This window comes from Lepisma saccharinum, chromosome 1 (assembly GCF_977018435.1).
Source record: "Lepisma saccharinum chromosome 1, izLepSacc3.1, whole genome shotgun sequence".
NCBI lineage: Eukaryota > Metazoa > Arthropoda > Insecta > Zygentoma > Lepismatidae > Lepisma > Lepisma saccharinum.
This window is the reverse complement of record NC_139229.1, coordinates 137508339-137536140: the sequence shown is the minus strand read 5'-3', so window position 1 is coordinate 137536140 and position 27802 is coordinate 137508339. Positions and strand designations below refer to the sequence as shown.

The following is a 27802-nucleotide window of genomic DNA, read 5'->3' as shown; positions in this document are numbered from 1 at the left end:
AGTAAGATACAACTGAAATATCCTTAAATATGCTAAACATTTTTTACAAAAAAATCAGAAATACAAACTAAGAATCTTTAAATATACCTATATTATTTAATGAGTCGTTCTTCGTTTCCTCATTTCAAAAGTTGTAGGATGTAAATATCACAAACCATGGTTTAAGAAGAAAATAGCGAAGGACGTACATAAAATGTAGGTGCTTGATAGAGCGGGGGGAAGGGGGCGCGCTGAACCATAATCCTGTTTAGGGACCCAAAATATCTACCTACAAGCTCTTCGACACAATCGGTTTCAACATCAACAAATCTTAAAACAAAAGTCATTTGCCCCATAAGTGTGAAATTTTTGGTGAAATTATTTGATACAGCTAATTTGACTTTATTTAATTAGCAATTTTCACTTTGTTGCACGTTAATTGTACTAGTTAACTTTGAATTTTAGGATGATAATAATAATTGTAAATCTCATTTTGTTGTTACGTCTTAATGTTCTTGTAACATTAAATTTTTGACGCAGTGGCGTAACAAAATCGTAAAGTACGCGTCCGCAAGAAACAAATTTGGGTCCCTCAAGTACAGTCAGATTCTTCCAGGAAATTTATGTAATTACTTAGAATGGCTAGTTGTGGCTACACTTACATTAATAATTATAGAAATCGATGTTCTACATCTGAATTATCATATATTACAACATATCTTTCTTTGACATTTATGTATTCAAAAGAAGAAAATACAAATACTTACTTATCCCCTCCCCCTCCCCTCTTAACAGCTGGGTGGATAAAAATAATGATTTTTATTTATAATTTTTGATACTTTTTATTTAAATCGATCTTCTTTTTTGGCACCGTACACATAGACATATTTTTTATATAGAAAAGCTCTTTACGATAAACGGCCCTGTAAAATATTTGAACAGTTTGATTAAAGTAAATAACAAATTACATGTAAATATGCATTTCTCTGTTTCTGGAACTGAACACAATGAACCTAATATGAAAATGTTTGTTGAGTGTTAAGGAAACTATTATAATTTCAGTTACTTTCCTTACAGTGAAAATAATAAATTCTGTAAGTACTTTATATTTTTAACTTAAAATAATTTTTACAGTCTTTGTAGCCGAATTTTAGTGTTTTTAATTATAGTTAGCCAAATATCAGCTGCCATATTTATTTACAGTTTAATGAAAATGACACTATTTACGATTTAACATGATTAGTATTTTGTAGCTTATTCTATTTTAAAAAAATGTGATATTTTTGATTATAAAAATTATTGCATTTTAAATCAAAGGAAATTTAAGTGTTTTTTTTTTTCAGATGACATATTACATTTATTTTCGTATGAGCTTCAACCCATCAGGACATATATTTTGTTTCCTTTATTTCCTTTCTTAGAGCATAATAAACACCATTAAATGAATACGAGATTAATATACTTTGAGAAAAAGTGATTCTGATATCTACAAATGTCTTGTGTACATTATTCTGTAATTTTATTTAAAGTGATTTCAATAAGTGATTTTTTAAAAATAGAATTCCCCAATTTAAATCTTGATTTAAATCAAACCACCTTGCTTAACATTCTGGGCAGCGAATGACACTTTTAAATTAGATCTTGCCCTTTCTCGTTCAAAAAGTGAGATTACTGAGTACGCTAAATTTGGGCTGAATCATACCATTCGACACTACCTTCCAGAAGTTTTTCCTAACTTTCAATTTTGAGAAAGATAGTTCTTTTTTCCTGGTTTTTACTTGAAGAGTAGGAAACAAACAGAAGGCGGTACAGGATACAGAGAACACAGGAAGCTAGTGTAGAGCTATCAAGGAGAAGAAACTTTGCCAAAGCACTTGATTTCAGATTTAAGCACATTCCTGAAACGTAGAACTTGATCAAGAAATTCGGAAGATAAATCATCTCGTGCCCGTTACAGAGGGCAATAGCTGCATCTGAAGTTGTAGGTAGGAAGGAAGAACTGCTAATTTTATCCATACCCTTCTTCAGTTTAAAACACCGGGAGCATTTAAATGCCCCATACTTTGCTTCGTGGCAGTTTGAGGTGCTTTATCATTAACATATTAAAATCGGGTAGGCTATGCAAGGTCACAAAACGGAAGAAAAGCCAAAACAAAGCGCTTTTTATTCAAGAAAATAATAAATGGATAAAAATGTCCAAGCAATTTTTGCGTTAATGTTTCACATGAGAAATGAAAATTATTTTGACTTTTTCGGGGCCCCTTAGGCTTAGAGCTCCCACCCGCCTCTGATTTGACGTATTCATTCAAATTATAACGTTAAACTAGAATATAAAGCCAGATAAATTTTTATTTTTTATTTTATTGCCCACAAAAATTAGCCTTTTCTATCTTTCTCACTTCCATTTATTACGTTTCTCGTATCAACCTAATGGGACGCGAGGACTCTATACGCGAGAGGCCTCTATACGCGCGAGGCCTCTATATGCGCGAGGCCCAGGGTGGTCGCCCACTTCACCCACCCCTTACTACGCCAATGGTTATACAACCTCAAGGCACCTGCGCCTAGCAGAAATTCAAATATTTCCATGCGTAGTGGAATATAATGGCCGTTGGTAACACTGACAGTACTGCTCGCGTATACCTGCAAGAACTACATCGAGTCTCACGGGTCTTCTTAAGACCCAGGTAAAAGAAAAACCTGGCAGGCATTGATGCCTGTGCACAACTGAGACGTGAAGATCGCTTGCGCGATGTCGAACACCTGGGCTTGACGTGCGTGTTGCATATTATTGAAGGCGCGCCTCCTCGCAGACGGGTTTTTCCGGGTCTTGTGCAGGTCTCTGTGTACAGTGTCTCTCAAAAGTCTGAGGTAGGAGTCCCGATGGCGCAGTGGTAGTGTTGACGCCTTGTAATCAAGGGGTCCCGGGTTCGATATCCGGTGCAGGCACATAGTGGTTCGGATCCCACTTTAAACTGTAGATGGTGTAGTGGTTAGTGTTCTCGACTGGGCTGCTAGCGGTTCCAGGTTCAATCCTCATTACGATGTGTTCTTTTTTTAATCCTCCTTTTATTAAATAAGAGCATTGTAACATTATTTGTGATAGCAGTGTAAAGATGCCACATTGTTCTGCATCTGGTATTTACTAAAAATAAAGAAGCAAATAAATTAATTGTCACACGTTCAAAAGGATATTTTCACAAAGAAAATAAAGGTTACAAAATTGTGAATTATGATACTCTGACGATAATTGTATACGGATTGAAAGACATTGACAAAAAATAATAAAATAACTATGTATATTTGTGGTAATTCAACACATCCTTTTCCCCCCTCGAGTTAAATGCAAGACTACCTGCTCAAATATCGACTTAACAGTTTTCATCATGTGCAAATTCCAATTAAATGTATAGGCTACGTTCTTCGTTTTTGTTACAATCAAGTATTCTTTGCACATTACATGCAGGAGGCGAGTTGCATCTACATTTCCCACTGATCAGATCCTTCTACATACGTTCGGAAAGGAAAGCTTGTAGGGTAGTGGTTACCCTTAAGGATCATCAACCTGATGGTCGTAAGTTCAAACCCCTCCGGTCGCAGAAACTTTTCGAAATTACATTGATGCTTTTACTGGTATAATCGCACGTAAAATCGAAAATCTTACGTGAAAGATTTCATCTTGATATGAACTCAGCCAAAAGTAATTTCGCACCAATCTACGTAATACATTCTCTAATGCATTTTAAAATGTTATTGAATGTTTCATGTCGATAATTTGATCAATGCATCAATTCTTGACGCTGAGACCATATTTTCTGCAACTACATCTTCTCTCCTCTCATCCCCAGTCTCTTCTGTTCTTCTCCTCTCCTTCTCCTTCTTCTCATTCCCCCTTCTCCTCCGTTTCTATCTCATATCGCCTCTCCTCCTGTTCTCGCCTCTTGTCTCCATCCCACTCTTCCCCACTCCTCTTATCTACTCGCCTGTCTTCGATTTCCGACTCCACCGTACTCTTCTCGTCTTCTCTTCGTTCTTCTCTTTTTCTCTCTCTTTTACTCTACTCTCCAGTCCCCTCTTCTCGTCTCCTCCTCTCCTCTCCAAACTCTTCTTCTCTTCTCCTCTCATCTCGTTTTCCACCTCTCCTTGCTCCATTTTCCTCATCTCTCTTCGCATATTTTGCCTTTCTTATCGCTACTTCTCCTATCTTTATTCTTTTATTCCCTCCTCTACTTTTCCTTTCTCCTCTCGCTTTCTCTTTTCTCCTCTCCTTTGTCCCCTTTCTTTTCCCCTCTCCCTTTTTAATTTGTGTAGACTCATCACCAATGAAATACTAGAAAGAGAGGGAGAAAAAAGGGGGAAGAGGGAGAAAGAGAACTGATGAAAAAAGATAAAGTTAAAGAATTAATGAACGAGAAAGAAAGAGGGAAGAAATTAAAAAAGAGAGAGAGAGAGAGGAAGAGAGAATTCCATAACCATCAAAGCAGAGACCGTCTGAACTATTTCGTACATTCTTGAGTCCTCTCTCTAGCGTCGAAAGTGAAAATGTAGGCTTCAACTCAATCCTCAATATGCTCTCAGACACTCTCCAGACGTTACCCTCACTATCCCAGTGTCTCAAGCGCGACCTCTACAGATAAAGGAATTAATTATTAACTTCAGTTAAGAAGACTCCCACCCATAAATATCACTTTCATTTCAACATTCTTCCAACCGTTGGATCCCGCTGGATTGGCGAAGAATGGAACCATTAATTCACAGGAATCTTCACTCTCACTTCATCAATTTTAATGCTTCTAGTACCACAACTTGGGTCGTTTTCTACTGAGAGACGATGAATGTTTCACTGAATATCCATGAAGCAAAAAATGCGATCCTTTTCAGCTTTTCATGAAGACGAAGAGAATTTGTCGAGTTTGTCAAGTTGATGCACAGATAGGCAAATCTTGTACGGATGTAGAGTTTAAAGTTGGTTCCGTCTCGCAGAATTCATAAATAAATAAGATAGAAAATATGAAACCATAAGCAAATTTTGGTTTAGACTTTACACACGATTTTTTAATGACTATTGTCGATGACAAAAATGCCAACATCATACCAATAAACTTCCCTGAACCAAGTGTACAGTCGGAGAAAGAATTACCTGGGCCACGGGACCTAGAATTTCGTAACGTCTTAAAGCCTGTTGTTTATACAACCCAAATAACAAATTATTCGCTTAAGTTTGTCTGGTGGATCTGAGTCTCGGGAAGGATTGAGCATTGATAGGACGAGTCACATGACTCATGCCCCAGCAACAACAAACAACAGCTGGGTGCTACGTGGCCTCAAGAAGAACATTTCAGCAACTGTTTTCTTAACAAGATATGACACACGCTAATTGTTTAAGTCCAGTTTATGCACTGGACCTACAGATTAAAGTGGTATCCGAACCAAATGTTCCTCTATCTGGTATTGGATTCGGAAGCCTTTGATTACATGTCGAAGACGTTACCACTACGCCATCGAAGAGGCAATGGAACGCCTTGAGAAAGAGACAAGTGAAACCATATTTGGCGTAAATTTTAAAAATAAGACAATATTTTGTGGTCACAGTTTCGAACCGTGGGAGAGGCATAAATTTTTTTGTCCCATCGTCCATTTCACGAGTTTATAATTCTTCCTCAGCAACACGATTAATACGAGTGGTAGAAGATAAGCGAAGTAAAATAACTGAAACAGAAATAAAATGAAAAAGCGAAACAAATTTTATCCATAATATTCTGCAGTCACTTCAGTCGTGTTCAAGGAATGCTAGCCGTGGTCTCTAACTTGTCTTTTCCCCTTCCTTTGTGCTCTCGATTTCCTCTGTCAAGATTGGTCTAAAACTAATTAATGCGACGTTAATTAAACAATCCAAACAACGAAACAATGCACAATCAACTGCTCAACATTCCAATTTTTTTCGAATCGGAAAACAATTGAGATGCTGTAAAATGAAGCAAGATGCAGTAATAAACTGGGAATTTGGTACGGTATAGAATTAAATCGGTGAAGATGTTCCATTTGATTGTATTTTTGTTATTTAGTGTCGCTATTCTTTCACTTTTTGCAAATAGCGACGATGAAGATGAGTAATGAGTGATGATATGATGACATTGATTAACGGACACGCACCAAGAACACCCATGGCCAAGCCGAGATTCGAACCAGGGACCCATGCTGTCGTAGCGCGCTGTGCTAACCACTCCGCCACGGAGGTTGGTTAGGAGTGGATGTTATACCATATTTTGTGTGCGCAATCGGGATCAATCAATGGAATGACTAGGCATATTCTATTAATAATATATTCATATCATAATATCACGTCATATTATTCGGCACGAAGTAACATCAGAGACATTCAATCTTGCATTATTGCCTTTCAACTATTTCTTCGACTTCAGGTTAATAACATCAATAAGATAAATTATGAAACAAATTATAATGAATGTGGGATATTGAGAGTTATTACGAATTACCTGACACAAGCAACATTAAGCAGACTCGGTGGGCAAGCTCATTAAGTGGTCAACCTTCGATCTCGTCACCAAAGTTCCCTGATTTGAGTATCGTCCTTGTGGTTTATATAACGAAATATAACATGTGTCAAGAAAAACTGGAGCCTATTCACATCACTACGGAACTTGGAAGAAAGTACACGTAGAAATTAGAAAGTGTTCCGACAAAATCTGGACGTATAGTAAATGAAAAAGCAAAGTGCTACCTTGTGCTTTGAACCAAGCCATGAAGGCGTGTAGGGGTGCGGAGTTAGGGTCCCACACTTTCTTGTTACGGCCGAAGGTGGGGATAATGTGATCAGAACCACGCCCCTGGCCGCCTTTACCTAACCCCCACCAAGTTTCCTACAGGTACCCACTTTATACGACGCTGGGTGGGCGCCGGAGCCACTTGAACAGGTGGACAAAATTCCAATTCTCCCCAGTCGGGGATCGAACTCAGATCTCTCGCATGGTAATCAAACTCCCTAATGACCGAGTTACTGCGGCACATATAGTATAGTAGCCTTTGTAATTAAGGCAAGAATTATTTTAGCGTTTCGTTCAACGGTTTTAGGGGAATCATTTTCGGACATAGGCTATAACTCTTGTCGGTTCTGCGACCTGGTTTGAGAAATGGCGATTTTCTGACGAACAATATTCCACCTGACAAGTCACGTGACTTTCCTACATTTCCTGTGTCTGTTTGCTATTTCATGAAAGACGAGTTCCTCCTTGAGACAGACAGAATCACCCGATCGCCTAAAGGTGCAATGTGTGTTGCCTACCTTTCCGGCATTATTTACTGCCAATAAAGTCTTATGGGGAAGAACTTTTTTCCACCACTGTACATTCAATTTCCTCAGGAGGTGAGGGCCTCCCCATGGAGTAGTGGTAGCGTCATTGCCTTATAATCAAGGGTTCCCGGGTTCGATACCCGGTGGAGGCACAAGTGGTTCGGATCCCACTCTAAACTGTAGGTCCAGTCCCGATTAGCCTTACTGTGCATAAAGTGGACTTAAAACAGCAACTCCCACTTTAGGAGGTGTTTTCTTTGTTCTACTGTTTCAACGTCCATGGATGTGCACGATAATCATGTTGGAAAAAAAAGATAGCATGACAGAGGCAGAGACGGGGAGAAGAAGAGAAGCAGATGCGATAAAGAGAAGGGGATTGGAACAGAAGAAATGGTCCGAAAATGCAGAGAATACATAAGATAAAACTACTTAGAAGAATAATCAAAGACGAGAGAGAGAAGTAGGCCTAATAGTTGTGGCAGATGATGTATCGATAATGGATACATTACGATATAAGATACATTACGACTTTTGTCAGAAGCATCAAGAGATCAATTGCAGGTGTGTACTATCATCTTCAGTCACAAGCATAATAAAAGAGCGATAGTATAGATAGTATACATAGTATTCCCCGATAGTAGATCGAAAGAAACTGGTTTCAGATCTGAGTTCAGTGACGTTTATTTATTAGAATATATTTCATATGGCGACTGAAAGTAACATATTTTCATTTGCGTAGCTTTCTTCATTTAACAATTCACGCTAGCGCCTCAACGATAGTAGTTACAGAGAAACTGACTTCAGATCTGAGTTCGGTAACTTTCATCTATTTGGATCTAGAAGTTGATTTTGAATGGGATTTTATAAGATAGAAAAATTAACCTCGAGTTATAATGACAGTCGTGATCGCATTCTAAGAATCTAAAATGCAATCTTCATTAGTATACACCTCTATGACGTTCCTTCATTTCAGAAATCATTGAAATACCAAAGTTAATGAAAAAACGCACTGGTTTTTTTTTAAAGTGGGCCCAACCCTGAGAAAAACAAATCTGACAGCCTCTTTCCCTTTGGACATATCAGGCTTCAGGTTCAGCCTTCCCCCAAATAAAATCCTGGATACAATATTGATTACAACAAATGAATTCTCTTTATGTCAAGCATTTCTTGCTTATCCGCAATCAGATAACAATGAAATCGTGCTCGAGCACTCTACAACAATGACAATCACCGAAAACGGACAGAGGGAAACTCTTCTAGTGTGCTGACACAGGAGCCAGCGTTCATTTAGGAGGCACCGGTGACATCACGAGCCCTTGTTGCTAATTCCATAATTCGCTCTTCAACTCCCGAAGAGCAAGCAATCTACCAGAGGCTGATTATCCAGCTCCTAGGATGGAAAATCCCTTCACAGCCGGTTGCCGAGCGACCCCTTGGACAGATCCATTGTCACTCGGCCGTGCACTTTAATCTTGAGATCTCGCAGGCTCCGGGCTCTTATCTCAACGAATTCCGGGCTTCAATTACGAAAACAAAGGCGGGAGGACTTGCGCTCGTTCTCCACGTTCTGTTCAGCAACAGGTTCGGCCTTATCTCCTAACATTGCCATCATCTTCCGACACGCTGCTCTCTCGTGGAGCATGATCAAGGACTCTAATGTTCACTTCTTAACTCCCCAAAACTGAAAATGGCGACAATGTGCCTCGCGCGCAAAGTAATTTCCATCGCAGTTCACCGAAGCGCCTGAAGAGTGATACCTTGTTCTACGAAGACAGAGGTATGGCTTTGAAAGCGGAAAGGACCAAGTTGGAGCGACGATTACGATACCCAGTGTGTAATGGCGATGTTCTTCGTAGGAACTCTTTAGGAAGAGCAGTTACCTAGAATTTTGTTCACTACTTAAAAGTCGTGGTTTATACAGAATAGTCTCACCTGGCATCGAGGTGGGTGAGCTGGCAACCAGTTGAAAGTCATGTTTTCACCTGGCATCAATTGAGTGAACAGGCAACAAGTTGGAAGTCATGGTTTTGACCTGCCATCAATTGATATGGTGGCATGTTTTACTCTAATCCTCGCAGTAGTCAACAACGTAAAACGACATTAGATCCTTTCATTTAAATATCTATTCTCCACAAAATTTCATGGGTAAAAAAATGTAGTCTGCATTATAAATAAATACTTAAGAGACACATATTTTTGGTAAATAAAGAAGCAAAATTTCGGCAGAAAAACAGTCAATTTTGGGTTCAAAAGCCGTAAATAAAATTAAATTTCGGTGTTATAGCGGTGAAAAAGTGGATCTAAAGCGGTATATAAAATGACATTTTGGTTTTAAAATTGTGACTATAATCCTAAATTTGATTTAAAAACCGCATTTATTACACAAAATAAACACATCCCTTCTAATAATACATTTATGTAGTTACCAGAATGTTAAGTTTATTCCTGTATACAGGGGTCAATTTTTGCTTCTCAAATATTTACAGCAGAATTAATAAATTTTTCCGTGAATTGCATAACTCACAGGATAATTCAAACTTCAGAAAGTGTCGCGTCGGTTAATAAACTCTAAATTTCGTGTTTATGAGTCAATTTCGCGTTTTGCAATTCATTTCGCACTATTTCGTGAATAAACAGGGTAGGAAAATCACCTCGCACCTTTCAGAAACATGAAAAATTAACATTACAATGTCTTATTTCAAATTTCGTGTGTTTCAAAAACGAAATATGCATGCCTCTATAAATACTTGCCACGTTCTTTCAACCAAAGAACATTATTTAAACCAAAAGGAAAAATAAATGATCACATGAAGACACGCAGCATTCACTTGATGCCTCTCAGGGTATGGGTAATATCTGTTTGTTCGTTGCTCAAATAAAATTAAAGTGAAGTATTCACTTAGGAAAAGAAGTATATTTTACTTCTTAGCAAAATAGATCCTTATGTGCATAAATCCATTGGAGTCAAAGAAATAACAACTTCTTACAGTTCAGCTTGACCAGTCTTTTTCAAACTCAAACCAAAAGCAAAAGCTAAAGACAAAACACAGTCATAATTCGCATGGGTCCAATGGGAAATGGCGTGTCATTCTACTCGTACTTTAAACCTTGTAATACAAAGGGAATAGCAATCAAATGAATAATGATTTCATGAAACAGGTCAAACAAATAGAAAACGAATATTTATAATCAAAATCGCGAATGCATAAGGTAATGTAGAAGATGAAGCAAACGGAATGACACGTTTGTAGAGTTGGATGCCTAGGTATTACCAACCAAGTTGTCTATCACCATCTCTTTGTTACACGTAGTGAGAACTTCAGGAATTGAAACGTTTAAAAACCTGCTGACAACATCTGCTTCATAACAAGTAGGATGCAAGAGAAAATTAATGAAAATAGACATGGACAATTTGCTGAGCAATACTTATCCATCCCACTGCACGACCCGGTTTTAATCACAATAAGAAATGTTCGCCACGTGTTCCGTGTATTGGAGTATCAAACCATAAGACATATCTAAGCTTAAAAATAATCTCATTATAGGAGGAAAAGAAACAGAAACAGTTTTCCACAAATCCCAACGGTAGAAAGAGTTTCTGAATAACTATCAGCAGAATGGACGTGCACCTCACTGGAAGTGAATAGAGCGAGGCCTGTATCACATAAGCTCCTGATCAATGGCCTATCGTGGGAACGTCGTAAAAATTGAGGAAGAGCTCCTAGTAGGCGATAAAGGACAACCAGGGAGCCTTTTATCTGAATGGAAGGACCTTGCGGGGATTTTCATTTTACAGCCGTACTCCCCCCCCCTCATTCAATTTACGACTGAACAAGAGGAAGAAAGAAGGACGAACGGATTTGAGAAATAGGTGGCGCCAGTTAATATCAAAAGTAATGTACAACTAACATACCATCGGGTTGGAATATGACCTGGTTTACCGCAACAATTCTTATTTATTGTTCTTATCTAGATTAATTTGATGCAATAGAAATAAAACACCAAGTGTAACAAAACCAGATGTCCGACAATTTGAATTTTTTCGGAAATATCTATACTGTTCATAAAATATCCCTTTCTAACTAAAATTGTACCTATATTTCCCTGCTCCAAGAATGATTTAACTTAATGAAGCAGCACTGCCTCTGCCAAGCGCAGCGCAGAAAGCAGAAAGGAACAAGCAGTTTTCTCCTGCCAACACTGTTTGCAGCGATGGAACTGGCACAGCAGCCTAGCTTCGGCTCCCTCGCTGCCCGCGAACAATAGGGAAGGAAACTCGGTCGTCGATATAGAGCGACCACAAGGAAAATAACCTTCCGCGAAAAGTCTCCGCGCACCTTTCCCTTCGCCCGTTCAGCTCGGGCCATAAGGAAGCATGCTCCACTCTGCCCCTCCCCTCCACGGGGGAGTACGGTGCACAGGAGTCGCGGGTCTGCGCAGGTTTTTTGCTTGTGGTTTCTACTGCAATGGAGAACGATCAGTGGCGTACATGTACCAGTCTTCACGTTCTTTAAATAAGTTACTTAAAATCTGATTTAGAAGCTTGTATAAAAACACATAAACAAATTTGGTTTACCGGCGGTAACGGCGTAACATGGAGAATCCGCTACTGAAAAGGCTGAAACGCCAAAACAGTCGAACTTCCAGTCTCATATGTTTGCACGATATAACCGAGATATTTTTAATTTATGTTATTTTACGTCTCCTTTCAATCTACTGAGTTAATCGCGACAATGAGCATGAGCTGATGAAATGGCTGATGGGACAAACACATGCCTTAACCAGAGTTGGAACTTAAGACCTTTGGGGCTTCCTAGAGCGTCGAGCTAACCATTGCGCTGAGAGGAAATATATGTTTGTATATGCGATCAAGTATCGTGGTAAGTAAAGATAATTTATAAACTAATCGCGAAAATAAAGTACAACGAGAAGAACATGGGAGTGAAAAAGTTGAAAAGAAACTAACTGCTGAAGGAACAATGGAAATAAAATAAGAACAAGACACGACTAGAAAAATAACTCAAAAGAAGAAATAACGCGGAGGACAGTAACAGAAACAGATTAAATTAAATTATTAATAACATCGGAAAGAAAACTTGGCAAAAGCATAAATGCTGAAAACAGAGGCGAATTAACAAAAAAGTTAAAATATACCATCATATCTGAACCAGCATGTGCCGAAAGAGACAGCAAGTATGTAGTCAATTCAATACTACGCGTATATTTTGAAATCCGGGAATGGGATAGTAAAACACAGGAAATATAGACATAGGTAGGGGTTCAAAGTACGAAAAATAGTAAAAAATGTCGCAAGAAACGAAAATGTCATGTAGAGAAAGACAAAAAATAGGAAACAGTTTCTCGAAACTGAATATGCTACGTTGCACCCGTACTTTTAGTGTTAGCAAAACCTCAAGGTAATTGTCCCGACTGAAAATACTCGCATTCTTGTTAGCCATTTCAGGGGAATTCTTCCATGCTTTATTGCAGAGCTCGTTAGCGAGTAATATCGATAGATCAATCGATTCTTAGGTGATTTTGATCGAATACGAGTTCAATCATCATTATTAAGGATGGTAAGGAGATAAAAGGGGTGGGGGCGAAAAGTGTGGTGGGGATTCCACCTTCCCATATATCTTCAAAATATAAGAACAAAAGTAAGCTTGATAAAATAACTTTTTACTCCACGTCTATTTTAACGCACATTTAAGTCGTAAAACTCACAATTTCCATATTTATATTTGAAATGGTAGTATTTTTTTACGACAAAAAATGTTATAAGATCATCCTTATAATATTGCTTTCAAGTCTATAATGAAGTAACGACCTTTAAACGCATAGAAGCTTCCCCGACGGCATAGTGTTGAAGGTATTTTTTTATATCCTTGTCTGTGGTAAAACTGTCGACTAGTAGTCTATCATCAGTGGAGGCACATAGTGGTTCGAATCCTGCTTTAAACTGCAGGTCCACTACCGATTAGCCTATCCGTGCATAAAGTGGGCTGAACCTTTGTCAAAATTTCAAACATTTACAAATAAATAAAAAAAACCGGACGACCGTGCTTGAAACAATATTACTGGTGCAAGTTTATCGTTCACTCCTTCCTTTGCCTTAAAAATAGTTAATTGAGGGGGTAAAAAGTGTTAGAATTATACTTTTGAAGCAAAACGCTTACAAAGTTTTCTTTTTGCCCTTTTTGCTTACAAGGGGGCACACATGCATTTTGACTGTCAAAAGAAGCCGTAGCATTGTGCCAGTCAGAGGCACCTGGCGGCGACGAAGCGCACTAATTTGGTTAACTACGAGTCTCTTCTCGCTTATCAGAAGCAGTGACAGAACGGAGTGACTTTGGTGTCAGGAGCAGTGGTTGCACATTACATATGTGTGCGAGTGTGTGTGTAGTGTGTCCTCCCTCCTTCCACTGACAACTGTTTTTATATGGACTAGTTAGATACTTCAAAGCAAGGGGGAGAATAGATTTAACGCTCTCTACAACGAATTCGACATTTTTTTTGTTTATCAAAGAGAGATTTCAGACCGAAGCGACAAGCAAAACATGTCGTTTGGAAAGGAGCTAATCAACTGCAACGTTTCACACCGTAGAGGTATGACAGACCGCACAATCGTGCGTTCGATTGGTGGAAGACAAGGAGAAACAGAGAAAGATAAACGAACCAAGTGAGAGAGAGGCATCCACTGAGACATTTGAGGAAAATAGATATAAACATGGACAAAGAGAGAAAGGGGGGGGGGGGGAGCGAGCGATAAAGAGAAAGATTGATTGATTCAGTTAAAATGTTTGGGTACTTTGACACGTATGGCCATTTTACACCGTTCTAAGTACAAGGAAATATCCCCTTATCTAAAACCCTTACCTTAGTTAAAAAAGGGGCGTAAAGAGCCAATTGAGAAAGCTTAAAAGTGTAAGTTGTAAAATGACCTGCACAGGACATGCACAACACATTAAAAAAAAACATAAGGATACTCTAAAAACTTCCTCAGAAACAGTGTAAAAGGCTCGCTGTTCTCAAAAACATAAAAATCACTTGCTAAAACACTATCATATGATAAATAGTTCGAAAGGCTAAAACTCTCTCTGAGGATAAAGAGAAACAGGAAGGGAGTAAATGAAAGAGAGAGAGAGAGAGAGAGGAACAGAAATCCACGACAATCATGCTTGACAAATAGCAGGAATACTTTCACTACTTAGGGTCACAACTTTTGACATAATCTTGCTAACTGAGAAGCAAACATCTCCAGGATGAAGCTTAGCAACGCAGCACGTGCAGTTCTCGTTAAGCATTCCAAGCGTCACAAAGCCTTTCCAACCCACACATTACGAGCAATATGAAGCCAATTTTCCGTAGGAATGAAACCCGAGTAACCGCTTCGCAAAGTGGCAACAACTGTGTGTTCACTACCCACAGAATTACAACGTTAAACAATAATCTTGCGAGGCAAATAGGACTTAACAAACGTAACGTGTTTTGCATGCAACGAAAATGCCAGAAGGAAAACGAACGGATGCGATGGGAAACAAAAGAGAACATTTCCTTTCAAGATAGTTCTGTATCGGTCGGATGGGTATTGTTGGTGGAAGTTTTACAGAGAGCAGACCAACTCCTCAGAAAAGCAAATGCAATTCTAGACTTGAATGTATATCATGCATTGTGGTCGGAGACGCAGATAGAGATTTATACGCTAGAATTCATCTCTCTCTGAACCGAATTTGGTGCCACCCTGCTTTGTGGAAAATACCATTTTCGTTATTTTAACGTACTTAGTGAACACTAAACGAGTAGCGTACTTTCCACATGGAACAATACTATGGCTGATGCTTTTTGGTGGAATCCGAGGCCCTGCACTGCATTTATTTTATTACGTGAGAGCCGCGATGCTCAATCGGTATGTCGTCTGACTGGGGTCTCACTCAGTTATAACTAGAGACCGGATTTTAAAGGGAAAAATTTTCCTCTAAAAAGACAAAAAAGGGAAAATTAATGCCAAAAAAGGGATTAAAAGGACTATAGTTTTTTGCACTCCACTAAAAATACTATTTTAAATGAAAGCGCAATATATACCATTCATATACACTATGTGGAAGAAAGTCATTGGACACCACATGTCAGCGGATACCATCATTTGTCTTGCCATGAATAGGGGGTCGGTCCGCCTTTGGCAGCGATAACAGCAGCCACTCGTCGTGGTAAACTTTGCACAAAGTTGTGTAGTACATCGAGTGGGATATTCCGCCATTACTCCTAGAGTACAGTCACCAACCCTGGAAGTGTAGAAGGGCGAGGCGATCGCGACCTCAATCGGCGCCCCAGTTCGTCCCATAGATCATCGATAGGGTTGAGGTCAGGACACTGAGCAGGCCAATCCAGTCGGGTGACATTATTTTCTGCATATCACTCTATGGTAGCCCTGGAAACATGACAAGTCGTATTATCGTCCTGGAACACACAGTCTTAGTTTCCATAGAAACGCCACAACGTGGGGAGCATTTAGTTGTCGAGAATATCTCGGTAGGACGCAGACGTCATGTGGCCATACACCGGTACCAGTGGACCCACGCCATGCCAGCTGAAACAACCCCAGAACATGATGCCGCCACCACCATATTTCACTGTGGGCACTACACACTCGGGTAACAGAAGTTCTCCGGGTAATCGCCATACCCACACTCTCCCATCTGATCGAAACAGTGTGAAGCGTGATTCATCGTTCCATAGGACTTTCCGCCATTTCTCCACCGTCCAGTTTTTCCGCTCTTTACACCAGCGTAGTCTCTGCTGTTTATTGTTTTCTGTTATCAGGGGGTTGTGGGCAGCGGCCCGACCATGATAACCGAGCGCATGGGCCTCCTTGCGAAGTGTCTTGGTCGAAATAGTCAAATTTGTCGCACTTTGAAACTCTTCTGCAATCGAATGCACCAGACGGGTCCTGTTTTTCCGAATCTCCTCTTCAGCACTCTCCTGTCCCGGTCGTCCAATTTCGTGGGTCTTCCACTTCGTAGTGCATTGCAGCAGTGTCCCTTTTCCTTCCACTTTTTGATGACAAAGGCTACAGTTGATTTAGAGACCTGTCGGGCATCAGCTTTGATACGTATACTCATGCCCCCTATGGAGCAGCCTACTATTATCCCTCTTTCAAAGATGCTGAGCTCTTTCCTGTCCGTCATTTTATCAGCGAATGATCTGAGAAGCCTCCTGCTGCCGTATATATACCCGTCTGTACTCTCTTTTCCACGAGGAGTTCGTTTCAGAGTTGAAACCAAGGTGTCCAATGACTTTCTTCCACATAGTGTATAAAAAGGAACACATTAAATTTCGTATTAATGTATCCCTTTTTATACAGGGTGTTTCTAAAGGTCGTTTACAACGCTTGGGAGGTGATTCCTCACACGATAACAAGCAAAAAGTGTGAGTTCCATTTTTACGACTGAGGCTTCGTTTCCGAGATAGGAGCCTCGCAAAAGGTGACAAAGTGAACGTCACACCTAACTGGGACGAATGCTATCACAGATAGAGAGGCGGTTCCAAGGGAATCATAAAGGAATCGTATGTGCTCAGTCCGGAAGTCACTATGAAAAGTTCACTGCACGCATGCGCAATGGAGTCCTCAAAGGAATTGGGGATTTTCAGCAAGAACAATGCATGGAAAGGGTTGTAACACAGCAAGAAGGACCGTGACAATGAGAAATGCGTTAAAGACAACACATCCAGACCTCAAACATCAAAACATGAGCACGGAACACAAAATCCGAAAAGTTGAGCACGGTTGCATACCCCAGTTACACGCGAGGAATGAACGAATCATGTCATGTGGCATACGAGAGACACATTACTCCACCAGGAGGAGGGAAAGAAAAACACAATATCAGATGATTGCGACAACGTGTATTTTTACACGCGACAACTACGTAATACCCTCTCCACACACACACACACACAACAAACAACAAATGCTACAATGTCTTACGCACAGACAGTGCGTGTCACTGTATACCAACTGAAGATGTCACTTTCACCACACAAAGGGTGTGGGGAACAATACCAAGAGTGTTCTCACTGGGATTTGCCGAGGGCGATAATCACAGCCGGTTTTCAAAATGTCTGCCGTTCACTTCTACGCAGAGGCGACAGCGACGAATCAAGGATTGTCGAGTACGAGCAAACAAGCCAGGTGTATCTGCTACCTTCGCTGCGGCGACGTTGATGAGAGCAACGAGGTCCTCAGCTGATGTGACAAGTATGTCGTATACGAGTGTTTTCATTTCTCCCCAGAAGAAAAAATCGAGAGGGTTGAGATCTGGCGACCTCGGTGGCCAAGGCACAGGCTCATTCCTACCAATGAACCTATTGCGAAGCACATCATGCAGGAAATGTACTACATTACGATCGAAATAAGCTGGTGTTGGTACCACATTTCTTGCTGCAGTGCCAAAGGCACGGTCTCCAACAGTTCCTGCAGAACCTCACAAAGAAATGCATGATACGTGCGACCATTCAGGCGAACACGGAGAATGTATGGTCCAATTAAATGATCATGTACTATCCCACATCACACATTCACTGAAAACCTGTGCTGGTGATTAGCCACAAAAAGTGCATGTCGGTTGTCAAAGTCCCAGACATGACTGTTTCTACTAATGAAGACATCCATCCTGGTGCAAATGGCTTCATCTGTCCACAATACCTTTGCCCCGAAGTGAGGGTTTGTGTCCAGCTGATGCAACAACCATTGGCAAAACTCCATACGAGGGCGAAAGTCACGAGGTAACAGTTCTTGTACTTTCTGCAGTTTAAAAGGGTGCATTCCTTCCTCTGACAACACTAGTCAAACATTCACATGAGACGTGTTTGGTGCCCGAGCGAGTGCCAGGATGTTCTGCGACCGCAGTTAACACATCTTCTGCAAACTGATCTGTGCGTACACTTCGGGGTCTTCCAACTTCTTGCCGCGGTGGTAACCCTGACCCTGTTTCACGCAGTCGACTGCCCACTACCTGAAAGAAGTCGTGAGACTGTAAACGTCTATGTGGAAAGCGTTCTCCATAAAGACGCTTTGCCTCACGGCTCTTACCACGTGCCTCCCCATACATGAGATGCATGTCTGCTAGCTGCTGGGTCGTATACGCAGCCATGTGTGTAATATGGAGCCGGAACTGCAAAGTATCGTTTTTGTTTAACACTGGCACACTGCACAAATTGGCCGTATTACTGTACGAACACCACAGACCAAATGTTGCGATACTTGACTTGCCCACTCCACCACGTCAACTTCTTTCAATACAACATACTAGCACTCTACAATGCGTATGACAACCTAGAGCGAACTGCTGATCATATCCCAACACCTGCAACACGTCTGGGACGACTGGAAGTGACATCCTCAGTTGGTGTACAGTGACACGCACTGTCTGTGCGTAAGACATTGTAGCATTTGTTGTTTGTTGAGTGTGTGTGTGGGGGGAGGGGTATTACGTAGTTGTCGCGTGTAAAAATACACGTTGTCGCAATCATCTGATATTGTGTTTTTCTTTCCCTCCTCCTGGTGGAGTAATGTATCTCTCGAATGGCACATGACAAGATTCGTTCATTCCTCGCGTGTAACTGAGGTATACAACCGTGATCACCTTTTCGGATTTTGTGTTCCGTGCTCATGTCTTGATGTTTGAGGTCTGGATGTGTTGTCTTTAACGCATTTGTCATTGTCACGGTCCTTCCCATGCATTGTTCTTGCTGGAAATCCCCAATTCCTTTGAGGACTCCATTGCGCATGCGTGCAGTGAACTTTTCATAGTGACTTCCGGACTGAGCACATACGATTCCTTTATGATTCCCTTGGAACCGCCTCTCTATCTGTGATAGCATTCGTCCCAGTTAGGTGTGACGTTCACTTTGTCACCTTTTGCGAGGCTCCTATCTCGGAAACGAAGCCTCAGTCGTAAAAATGGAACTCACACTTTTTGCTTGTTATCGTGCGAGGAATCACCTCCCAAGCGTTGTAAACGACCTTTAGAAACACCCTGTATACGAAAGGTATATACTACTACGTACAAAAAGTACCCGGAATTTGTGAATAAAATACAAAATACGTGGTTAATCATCAACATTTATTTCGTCGCCTTCAAAACAGGCCCCATCAGATGCAACACACATATGCCAACGCTTAACCCAGTCTTCAAAACACTTTTCAAACGCAGAAGACAGTATCGCCCTGAGTTCCTTCTGCGAATTTCCTTTAATGGATTCAATTGATTCAAAACGCCTTCCCCGAAGTGGTAACCTGAGTCGCGGAAAGGGAAAAATCACACGGAGCCATATCTGGAGAGTACAGGGCTTGGGCGAGGACATGTGTTGAGATTTTGGCCAAAAACTCGTGAACAAGAGTCGACGTGTGCGACGACGCATTATCGTGGTGCAAAATCCAAGAATTGTTTTTCCAAAACTCTTGTCTTTTTCGGTGAACATTCTCAGGCAGACGCCTCATAAAGGTCACATAAAACTCTTTATTCACAGTTTGTCCCGCTGGAAGGAATTCTGAGTTCACGACACCACGATAATCAAATAAAACAATGAGCATGACCTTAATTTTTGAGCGACTTTGGCGTGTGTTTTTGGGGTTTGCTCCTTCGGAAGAAGTCGTGCCGCGACGCGTTTCATGCCTAACACATCAGTCAAAATGTTGTGAACGGACATCATGTGTGATATGTTAAGCTCACGAGCCACCTCTCTCACACTCACACGCCGGTTTTCAAGCAACATTATCCTGATTTTTCCGACGTTTTCGTCAGTCGTCGACGTGGAAGGTCGACCAGAACGGGGCAAATCAGCAACAACTACTCTGCCTTCTTTGAAAGCCTTGTACCATGCATACACTTCTGTTTTCGACAGACACGAATCACCAAAGGCCTTTTGTAGCATTTTCAACGATTCAGCACACGACAGTCAGTTGACAGCACAAAATTTCAAACAAATTCTTTGCTCGATATTTATCTCCATTCTACAAATCGCAGGACACCCGTCAACACAACTAACGTAAACAGCTGCTATGCACAAACTGATGGATAGATTACCTCTGCGTGGTCATTCAATACAGTGCTGCCATCCTACGGACAAAATGAATTCTCGATACCTACAATTTGTACTTTTACCAGTCAAATTCCGGGTACTTTTTTTTTACTGAAGGTATTGTGCTTTCATTTAAAATAATATTTTCAGTAGAGTGAAAAAAAACAACAAAAATACTAATAGTTCTCGTTCGTTTCCTTTTTTAGAAGGTAAAGTACAGGGAATAATATTACCATCCGTTTCGATGAAATCTTCCTTGCAACACCTTACCGCATTCCATAGCTTACTGCCACTTGTACCTGACTTCGCCGTTTCACTGACACTCAATACTGTCATCACTGTCACACAGGTAAGTTAAAACTATTCTAAAAAACTTCACAAAAAAGTGTAAATCTATATAGCAGATAAGTACACTTTCAGCCCAACAGGCGTGCCACTTACAATGCGTTTGTTACTGCGTAAATCCAGATCGCATTGTTTCAACAATCTCTGCAACGTACTTCAAACACTCATGAAGGGAAGGTACGGTAGAAGGAGTTTGTTCATTCTTTCCTCTAAACTGCACCAAATAGACAATTGTTGAATGTTTTATTTAGTGAAAAACAGTCGTACAAAATATTTGATATCTTGTTAATAAAGGGACCAAGGAATTTGCTTTTCAAAAAGAGGGAAGACAGGAATGTAGTCTAAAAAACTAGTCAATAAAGGAACCAGAAAGGAAGATGTTTCAAAAAAGGGGAAAAAAGGAATGTGGGCTGAAAAACGGAAAAAAGGGAAGTCAAAATCATATAATCTTGTTGGTGGAAGATAATTATCAACACTGTTGTTATTTATTCCATGGTCCGTGTTGAAAAATAAAAAAGGACTTCTCTTTAAAATCCGGTATCTAGTGATAACACAAGCAACAACCAACATCGTGTACTGGCGTCAGTGCGGAATGCATTCGTTCTTAGGTTAGGCTCGTTAGGTTTAGTTCTCTTAGCACAAATAAAACCTTTTTGGTTAAGCCCAGATAAAATGGTAGTGTATTTATTCCAGTGTGCGAATTAACAAGGGGGGTGAGGGATGCCGGAGATTTCCGCCCCCCGCCAATATTTTCATCCCCCGACAGAAGAATATTTTTTGAATTCCTGCCAGGGATGTTTATCTCCCCGTCAAAGAAAATGGAATTGAAAGAATATCGTAGTATACCATTTCTTGACTATGAAAGAAACACCACTGAAAAATCATTCTGGAAAACAGTTAATTAACCTTTAAGGCATTTGCAGCCTACTTCGCGTCTGAAGTTAGATTTTTAAATAGCTCGTTGTTGATTTGTTTATTGTCTTCGGGTGCAGAGGTTTTAGTGCGAAAAGCTCCCAGAGTAACACCGTTGCTCTTTCCATTGTCGAATAAACTAAGAAAGACTATCCCCATGTCAAAAAGAGCTGATTTCGTTAGCTTTATTCGTTGGACATATGTAAATCACATTTTGTTGAACGCACATAATGGTATTTGGTCAAGTTTCCTCGCTCTTAATATTCAATAGTTCTTTTTGCGTCTGGGTTTTCTTACAAAGTATATATACTGTTTCTAAATTACGTACATATGTTATCATGAGATTCAATGTCTTAGGTACTTAGAATTGGAAGCCACTAGTAGGGATTACTATCTGGCAACATACACAAATTTGCATTAAACAAATTCCAACAACTACCCCGCCCCCCCGGGGAATGGAGTCGCAAATACAGCACTGAGTGGCCACCCCCCCTCAAAGCAAAGAGCTTAATTCGCACACTGAGCTGAGAACTAAACCTAACGAGCTTAGCCTAGCAACGAGAGCATTTCTCACTTACGTCAGAAGACGATGTTGGTTGTTGCTTGTTGTACTTCAGAAGACGAAGGAAAAGGCCTAACCAAAGAGGTGTTTGAAAAGCGTGCGATAAGTGAGACCAACCACGAGGGGACCTAAGTTAGTGGGCGATTTCAGCAACGTCTCTGCATGGAGCGGCTCCGGGGTTCACCCAGGCTCTTATAAATGGGCACCATGGTTTGATTCATTTGGTTTATTTTACTTCGCTTTTCTGTCACTTTTGGTTAATCGCGAAGATGAGGATGAATGATGAAATTGATGAATGGACACTAACAGAGAAAACCTCTGCTCAGGCTGGATTCGAACCTGGAACCTCTGGCGTCGTAGCGCGCTGCGATAACCACTCCGCCACGGAGGCCGGCAAATGAACACCAGAGGGAGAGGGAGCAAAGGTAGCCAGAGCATGTTGCTGATCAAAGCACCTCCGCAAATGACCGAGATTGTAAATATGTTGGGCCTACCTTCATGTACCTTCATAGCATGTTGCAGTGTTCAGGGAGGATTAGTTTTACATTACACGCACACATATTGCAAGGGTGTGTATGACTTGACCAAGATAACCGTTGTCATTCTGACAAAGTTTATAGCCAGCAGCAAGCTATGCCATGTGAGGCACTCTTTACACGTCTGGAAGGCTGATGGTAAAGTTCGGAAAAGGATAGAAGAGAAGGAACCAACGAATGCTTCTGACAGAGAAGCAATCGGGCAGAGAGCAGATTAACTCTTGTTCCAGGCACTGAACTAACAGAGCGTCTCTCGGTTACACTAAGTCAAGTGTATACATGGACATCCGTTACCTTCTCTCGGCCGGACTGAATTGTTAATAGCCTCGGACGTAAGGGCTTGCGAATAAATCGGGCTGGTGGACGAGAAAAATGTTGCTGGTTATTTAGCCGCGCCGATCCGCTATACATTACCAAGGTATCACATTAAGCTACAAAAGAGAAACCCTTAACAACATTCTCCATTCACGATCGCAGTGAATAAAAACTGAACGATCTTAGACTGAGTACTTATATATATTTCATGTACTCGTGAAAAAAATGAACCGATAGAAAATGCTTAACAATGAAAAAAAATATACCTTACTTCAGTATCAATTGCATCGAATATACAATAATATATCGCTGGTTTTGTTGACAAAATGAACGAGAAACGAAGCGTAAGTAATTAGAAATCACAAATAAACTAAATTCAATAATATGTTGTAACATTCGGTATCTTGTTCTCAACAATATAAAAATATTCACGTATCGAATACAGTTATAATACAAAACTTAATGAAGTGCAAATAATTCTCATCTAAAAATGGACAAGGCAATACCAACGGTAAAATATGAAAATGTCACAGAACAGAAATCAAACTCTGTCAATAAGGAAATCTAGTTAGGAAGTAAAGTAATAATGACGTGAAAAACAGATTGCAAGAAATGATAGGTAGAAGCCGAACAGAAAAAGGTTAATGAAGCAGCAACTAGAAATTAAGTTGAAAGAGAAACCGCAATGTGAAAGAAATGGTAAACAATAATTTGCGATTGAAAGAAATATGTACGAAAATTAGTATAGTAGTTGATTTGGTAACTCGGAAACAGGAAAGAAAGGTGAAGGAAGGTAAGCACAAACAAGACCCGCAAATGGGAAGACGAGAATGTGAAATGTGATCATCAAAGAAAATGCAGGTTGGCAGGCCATATCCCAAGACACAAATAAATCATTAAAATAGTAATTGAAGGAAGAATAGAAGATAAAATACATTGGCAAAGTGTATGAAACAAATCGCTAAAGATGTGAGTTGCAAAAGCTACAGAGAAATGAATAGAAGAGAGTAACCAATAGAGAAATGCAACAAAATAAGAATAACATAATATAAACAAGTCCCACATCCTGTCTTCTGCAAATGCGAAAACACGGAAGTAAGGAAACATGCAAGAAAAAGGGAAGAAGGGAAATATCAAGTAAGCAGGCAAACTACAGAGAGGAGGTTCATTTTTCGAATGGTAAGAGAAGAGCTTGAGAAAAACCAACCCCAGAAGATTCATAGATGTGAAGGAACGAAGGAAAATTAAGATTCAGGCTCAATAAATAGAACGTGAAACGGGCATAAGCAGGAACAGCAACGTGCAGTGTTCAGCAGTAAACTGAAAGCTGTTACACAACCAATAGTTTCCGAGTTGTGTAGGATAATATGGTAAAGAGAAACAATTAGAGAGACAATTAGACAAGAAAAGCAAGAGAAGGAGAAAATACTAAGTTGACTATCTAACATCGAAAATTAACAATTGCCAAGGCAGACACTCACCTATTAATGAAGATGCAGGTCTTGGAGAACATGAGAAACCAGAGGTCCATGAATGGCTCCTTGTTGTACATCTTGCGGAAGGAATTGTACACCAACATCCCTCTGTACGGCAACCAAAGGGTTGCAAACACAGCGACCACCACAGCAAGCATCTTCACTACCTGCAAATCAAGAGAGAGAATTGTTTCAGATGTTAGAAAGTATCACATTTCTTTCTTACAGGTAAAGAAATTAATGTGGGTCTCGTCTTCAATACTCCACATAATCGTCCCATTCATCCAGGTCGGAAGATCACAACTAACCGACAGAACAAAGGAATGAATTTGATGGATTAATTGAGTTGGTGTTTTAAGTCTACTTTATGCACAGTAAGGTTAATCGGGACTGGACCTACAGTTTAAAGTGGAATACCCTTTCCCGGGTATCGAACCCGGGGAAAGGGATGAATTCGAATACAAATGCACTTGGAAGCACGTTTCGAACGGTTTATGTATGTGGTATATACCAGTGACATATACACAGGAGGTACGAGATCTCTTAACAGTATTGTAGGAATGTAACGCACTTCTTCGGAAAGTACTCGCTTTGTCAAACATGGTACACCCCAAACTGCATTATTTCAGGCAAACGAAGCTCTGACGCTTGGATTCGAAGCCAATATAATCCTCTGTGGGTTGTGGGTCGTGTGTGAATAAGTGTTTGCGATTTTCCTTTCGTCATTTTCACCTATCATCATTCATCCTCACCCGTCGCGATTAGCCAAAGGTGACAGACTAGAGGAAAAATAATACAAACATAACAGTATTAAGCCTATTTCGTAATAAGTATAAATCGATAAACATTTTCTACCTCATTTCTTACACACTATTGGCTTATTATTCTACAACTGTCTACAGTGTGTTCTTTGATATCGAAAAGAGAAATCTGGAACTTATAATCCCCATATGCAGTGTATACATGACGACAATCTATTTTCTGAGAAAATCTGTCTCATCTTAAATTCGTCAGAAAGAGATTCAACCCTCATTTTTCCTTCTTGAAATAATTCACATCCGGTGAGGAGAAAGAGAGAGGGGGAGTAGCAAGATAACTTCCAGAAACAAATTACTCCCCGTCCGCCCCCTGGGAAGGTTTGGTCCGCTACAGCAGCAGTTGCAGCTCTGATAACTTGTTAAAACATCAAGCGGCCCTCCGGCTTAAATCCAAAGGGAGTGAACAGCAATAAGTTGGCTGAGCAAACATCCGAAAATCTCATTTTTATTTTTTTGTCGAGCTCGTTTCACTTGATTTTTCCTAGTTTCTTCAGATTTCAGTCCTTCCCACGGGATTGAAACCGGGGGACAGGTATGGGAGTTCGGTTTACTCCAAAGGTCGCATGTTGCTTGTTTTGACTGTATGTTCACTGGACTTCTGCAAAATAACAGTCATGAGAAAAAGTAGTTTCTGCAGAAATATGTGGCAGGTTATATTCATAATTTCGGTAAATTCTCGGAACCTTTATCCACAGGATGCTCGAATATTACAAACATTTCTTGCTGTTTCCTACCACTGGGGTCCCTGGGTAGGTGTTACCCTCTGACATTCAATGTCTCATCTGATTTCTCACTATCTTCCTGTCCCCACAGTTTTCTGACTCTACTTCTGTCATCTGGGCATCACGCGAAGCATGAGATGCGTGCGTTAATCGTGGAAAGTAATTGTATCACTTTTTAGATCAAAGTTCTAGCAACTATATAGAGAGCCATCCGCTTCAGAGTAAGCATAGTTGTATCCTCCAACGTATCCTTGTTACTGTGCGTATCAAGGAATATATAGTATTATAGGAAGAGCATTCCGAGACATGGCTCTTTCCCATTGGCCAGGAGTCGCAACGTGCTCTGAGGTGACCAAGGGGATCTGTCAAGTGGCGAGGCTCGCGTAGTAATGGAAGCTTACGGGAAATATCTTCATTTTTAATTGTCCATATCTTGGTCCTATCAATCATTTGCAGTAGAATAATAGGCAAAAAGCATGGAATAAGACCTAGGCAATAATATGATGAAGTTTACAGCATGCAATTACAATAAATGGCGTTATACAAATCAAGCAAAAAGTAATCACGACTATACTCTTATATCACCGCTAGATTGAAATCTGAAGTTGCGTATGGGTAAATAAATACAATTTTACGTATTAAATATTTCGCTACCACACCATTACTTATTATCCTTCATACCTTCAAATTGTCACATATGTTTGTTATTTATAATGTGTTCATAATAATTTATATATCTAGTACACATAGGATGCCACTGTTTGTTATATGACGTCGCTTTTCTACATATTTAGGGTAACCGCAACAATAAAAATGAATGATGAAATTATAAATTTGATGGGAGCGTAGGCTAGATGAATGTGGCAAGCACTGGCGTAAACAGGGGGACTTGAGGGGCTGCAGCCCGCCGAAATTCTTAGAAAATAAAAAAAATCAAATGAAAGCAGTAATGAAGTAAAAAAAGACCTTAAAATGACCCCCGATAACTATTTTTGTGTTTGAATAACTTTTAAAACGAAGGATTAAAATGATAATTGGAGCTCATATCTAATGAAAATAGAACAGCGACAACGGCATATCAGCGAAATTGATTTTCGGCGATACATTCTATGAACCAATCTCATTCTGTTCAGAAAGGTTAGATTCATGGCACTGAACCCGCGTTCACATTCAGCTGTAAATATTGGTACAATTTGAGTGAGGTGGAAATGTGATTTGGATTTTTTTTTGTAGATGTAAAAATCTTTAACTAGTGATGCACACATGCTTTCGCTTACATTAAAGTTTACCTAACATGTCAATATAGAAACACGCATTTTTAATCATCTAAATGCCATGTGTGTGCATTTAATAGGACTACATGCGAAAATAAACCTAAGTCTTCAAACCAGCTATTAATATCGTGAATCAAAGATTGAAGAAATTCCTTTCGAACGTATGGTTTGATCTAACTTCTGAACTAGAGACCTCCTACACGGTGAATCAATCGTTTTCAATGTTTCAAGAGTAACCATGTCAATTTTTTGCTTTGCTGTAAGAACCAGGGGCGGCGCCAGGAATTTTTGACCGGGTGGGCAGAAGCTGTATATTGATAGACCTAGGGTGGGTAGGCATAAATGTATATATGCATATATATGTATATATATATATATATATATATATATATATATATATATATATATATATATATATATATATATATATACGAGGGTTGGGGCAAAAGTCATTACAACTATTTGTTTTCTT

The 27802-nt window shown here is 40.0% G+C and overlaps 1 protein-coding gene across 1 annotated transcript in view; it reads right to left on the bottom strand.

Annotated features, from left to right (window-relative positions):
* LOC146001523 (thyrotropin-releasing hormone receptor-like) overlaps nucleotides 1-27802 on the bottom strand; it is a 241097-nt gene that overhangs the window by 9894 nt on the left and 203401 nt on the right. The window contains exon 2 of the mRNA XM_083138940.1: nucleotides 24523-24683. Within this exon, the coding sequence (XP_082995066.1) occupies nucleotides 24523-24674 (152 nt within the window). The 5' untranslated portion in view covers nucleotides 24675-24683. The remainder of the gene's footprint in view (nucleotides 1-24522; nucleotides 24684-27802) is intronic.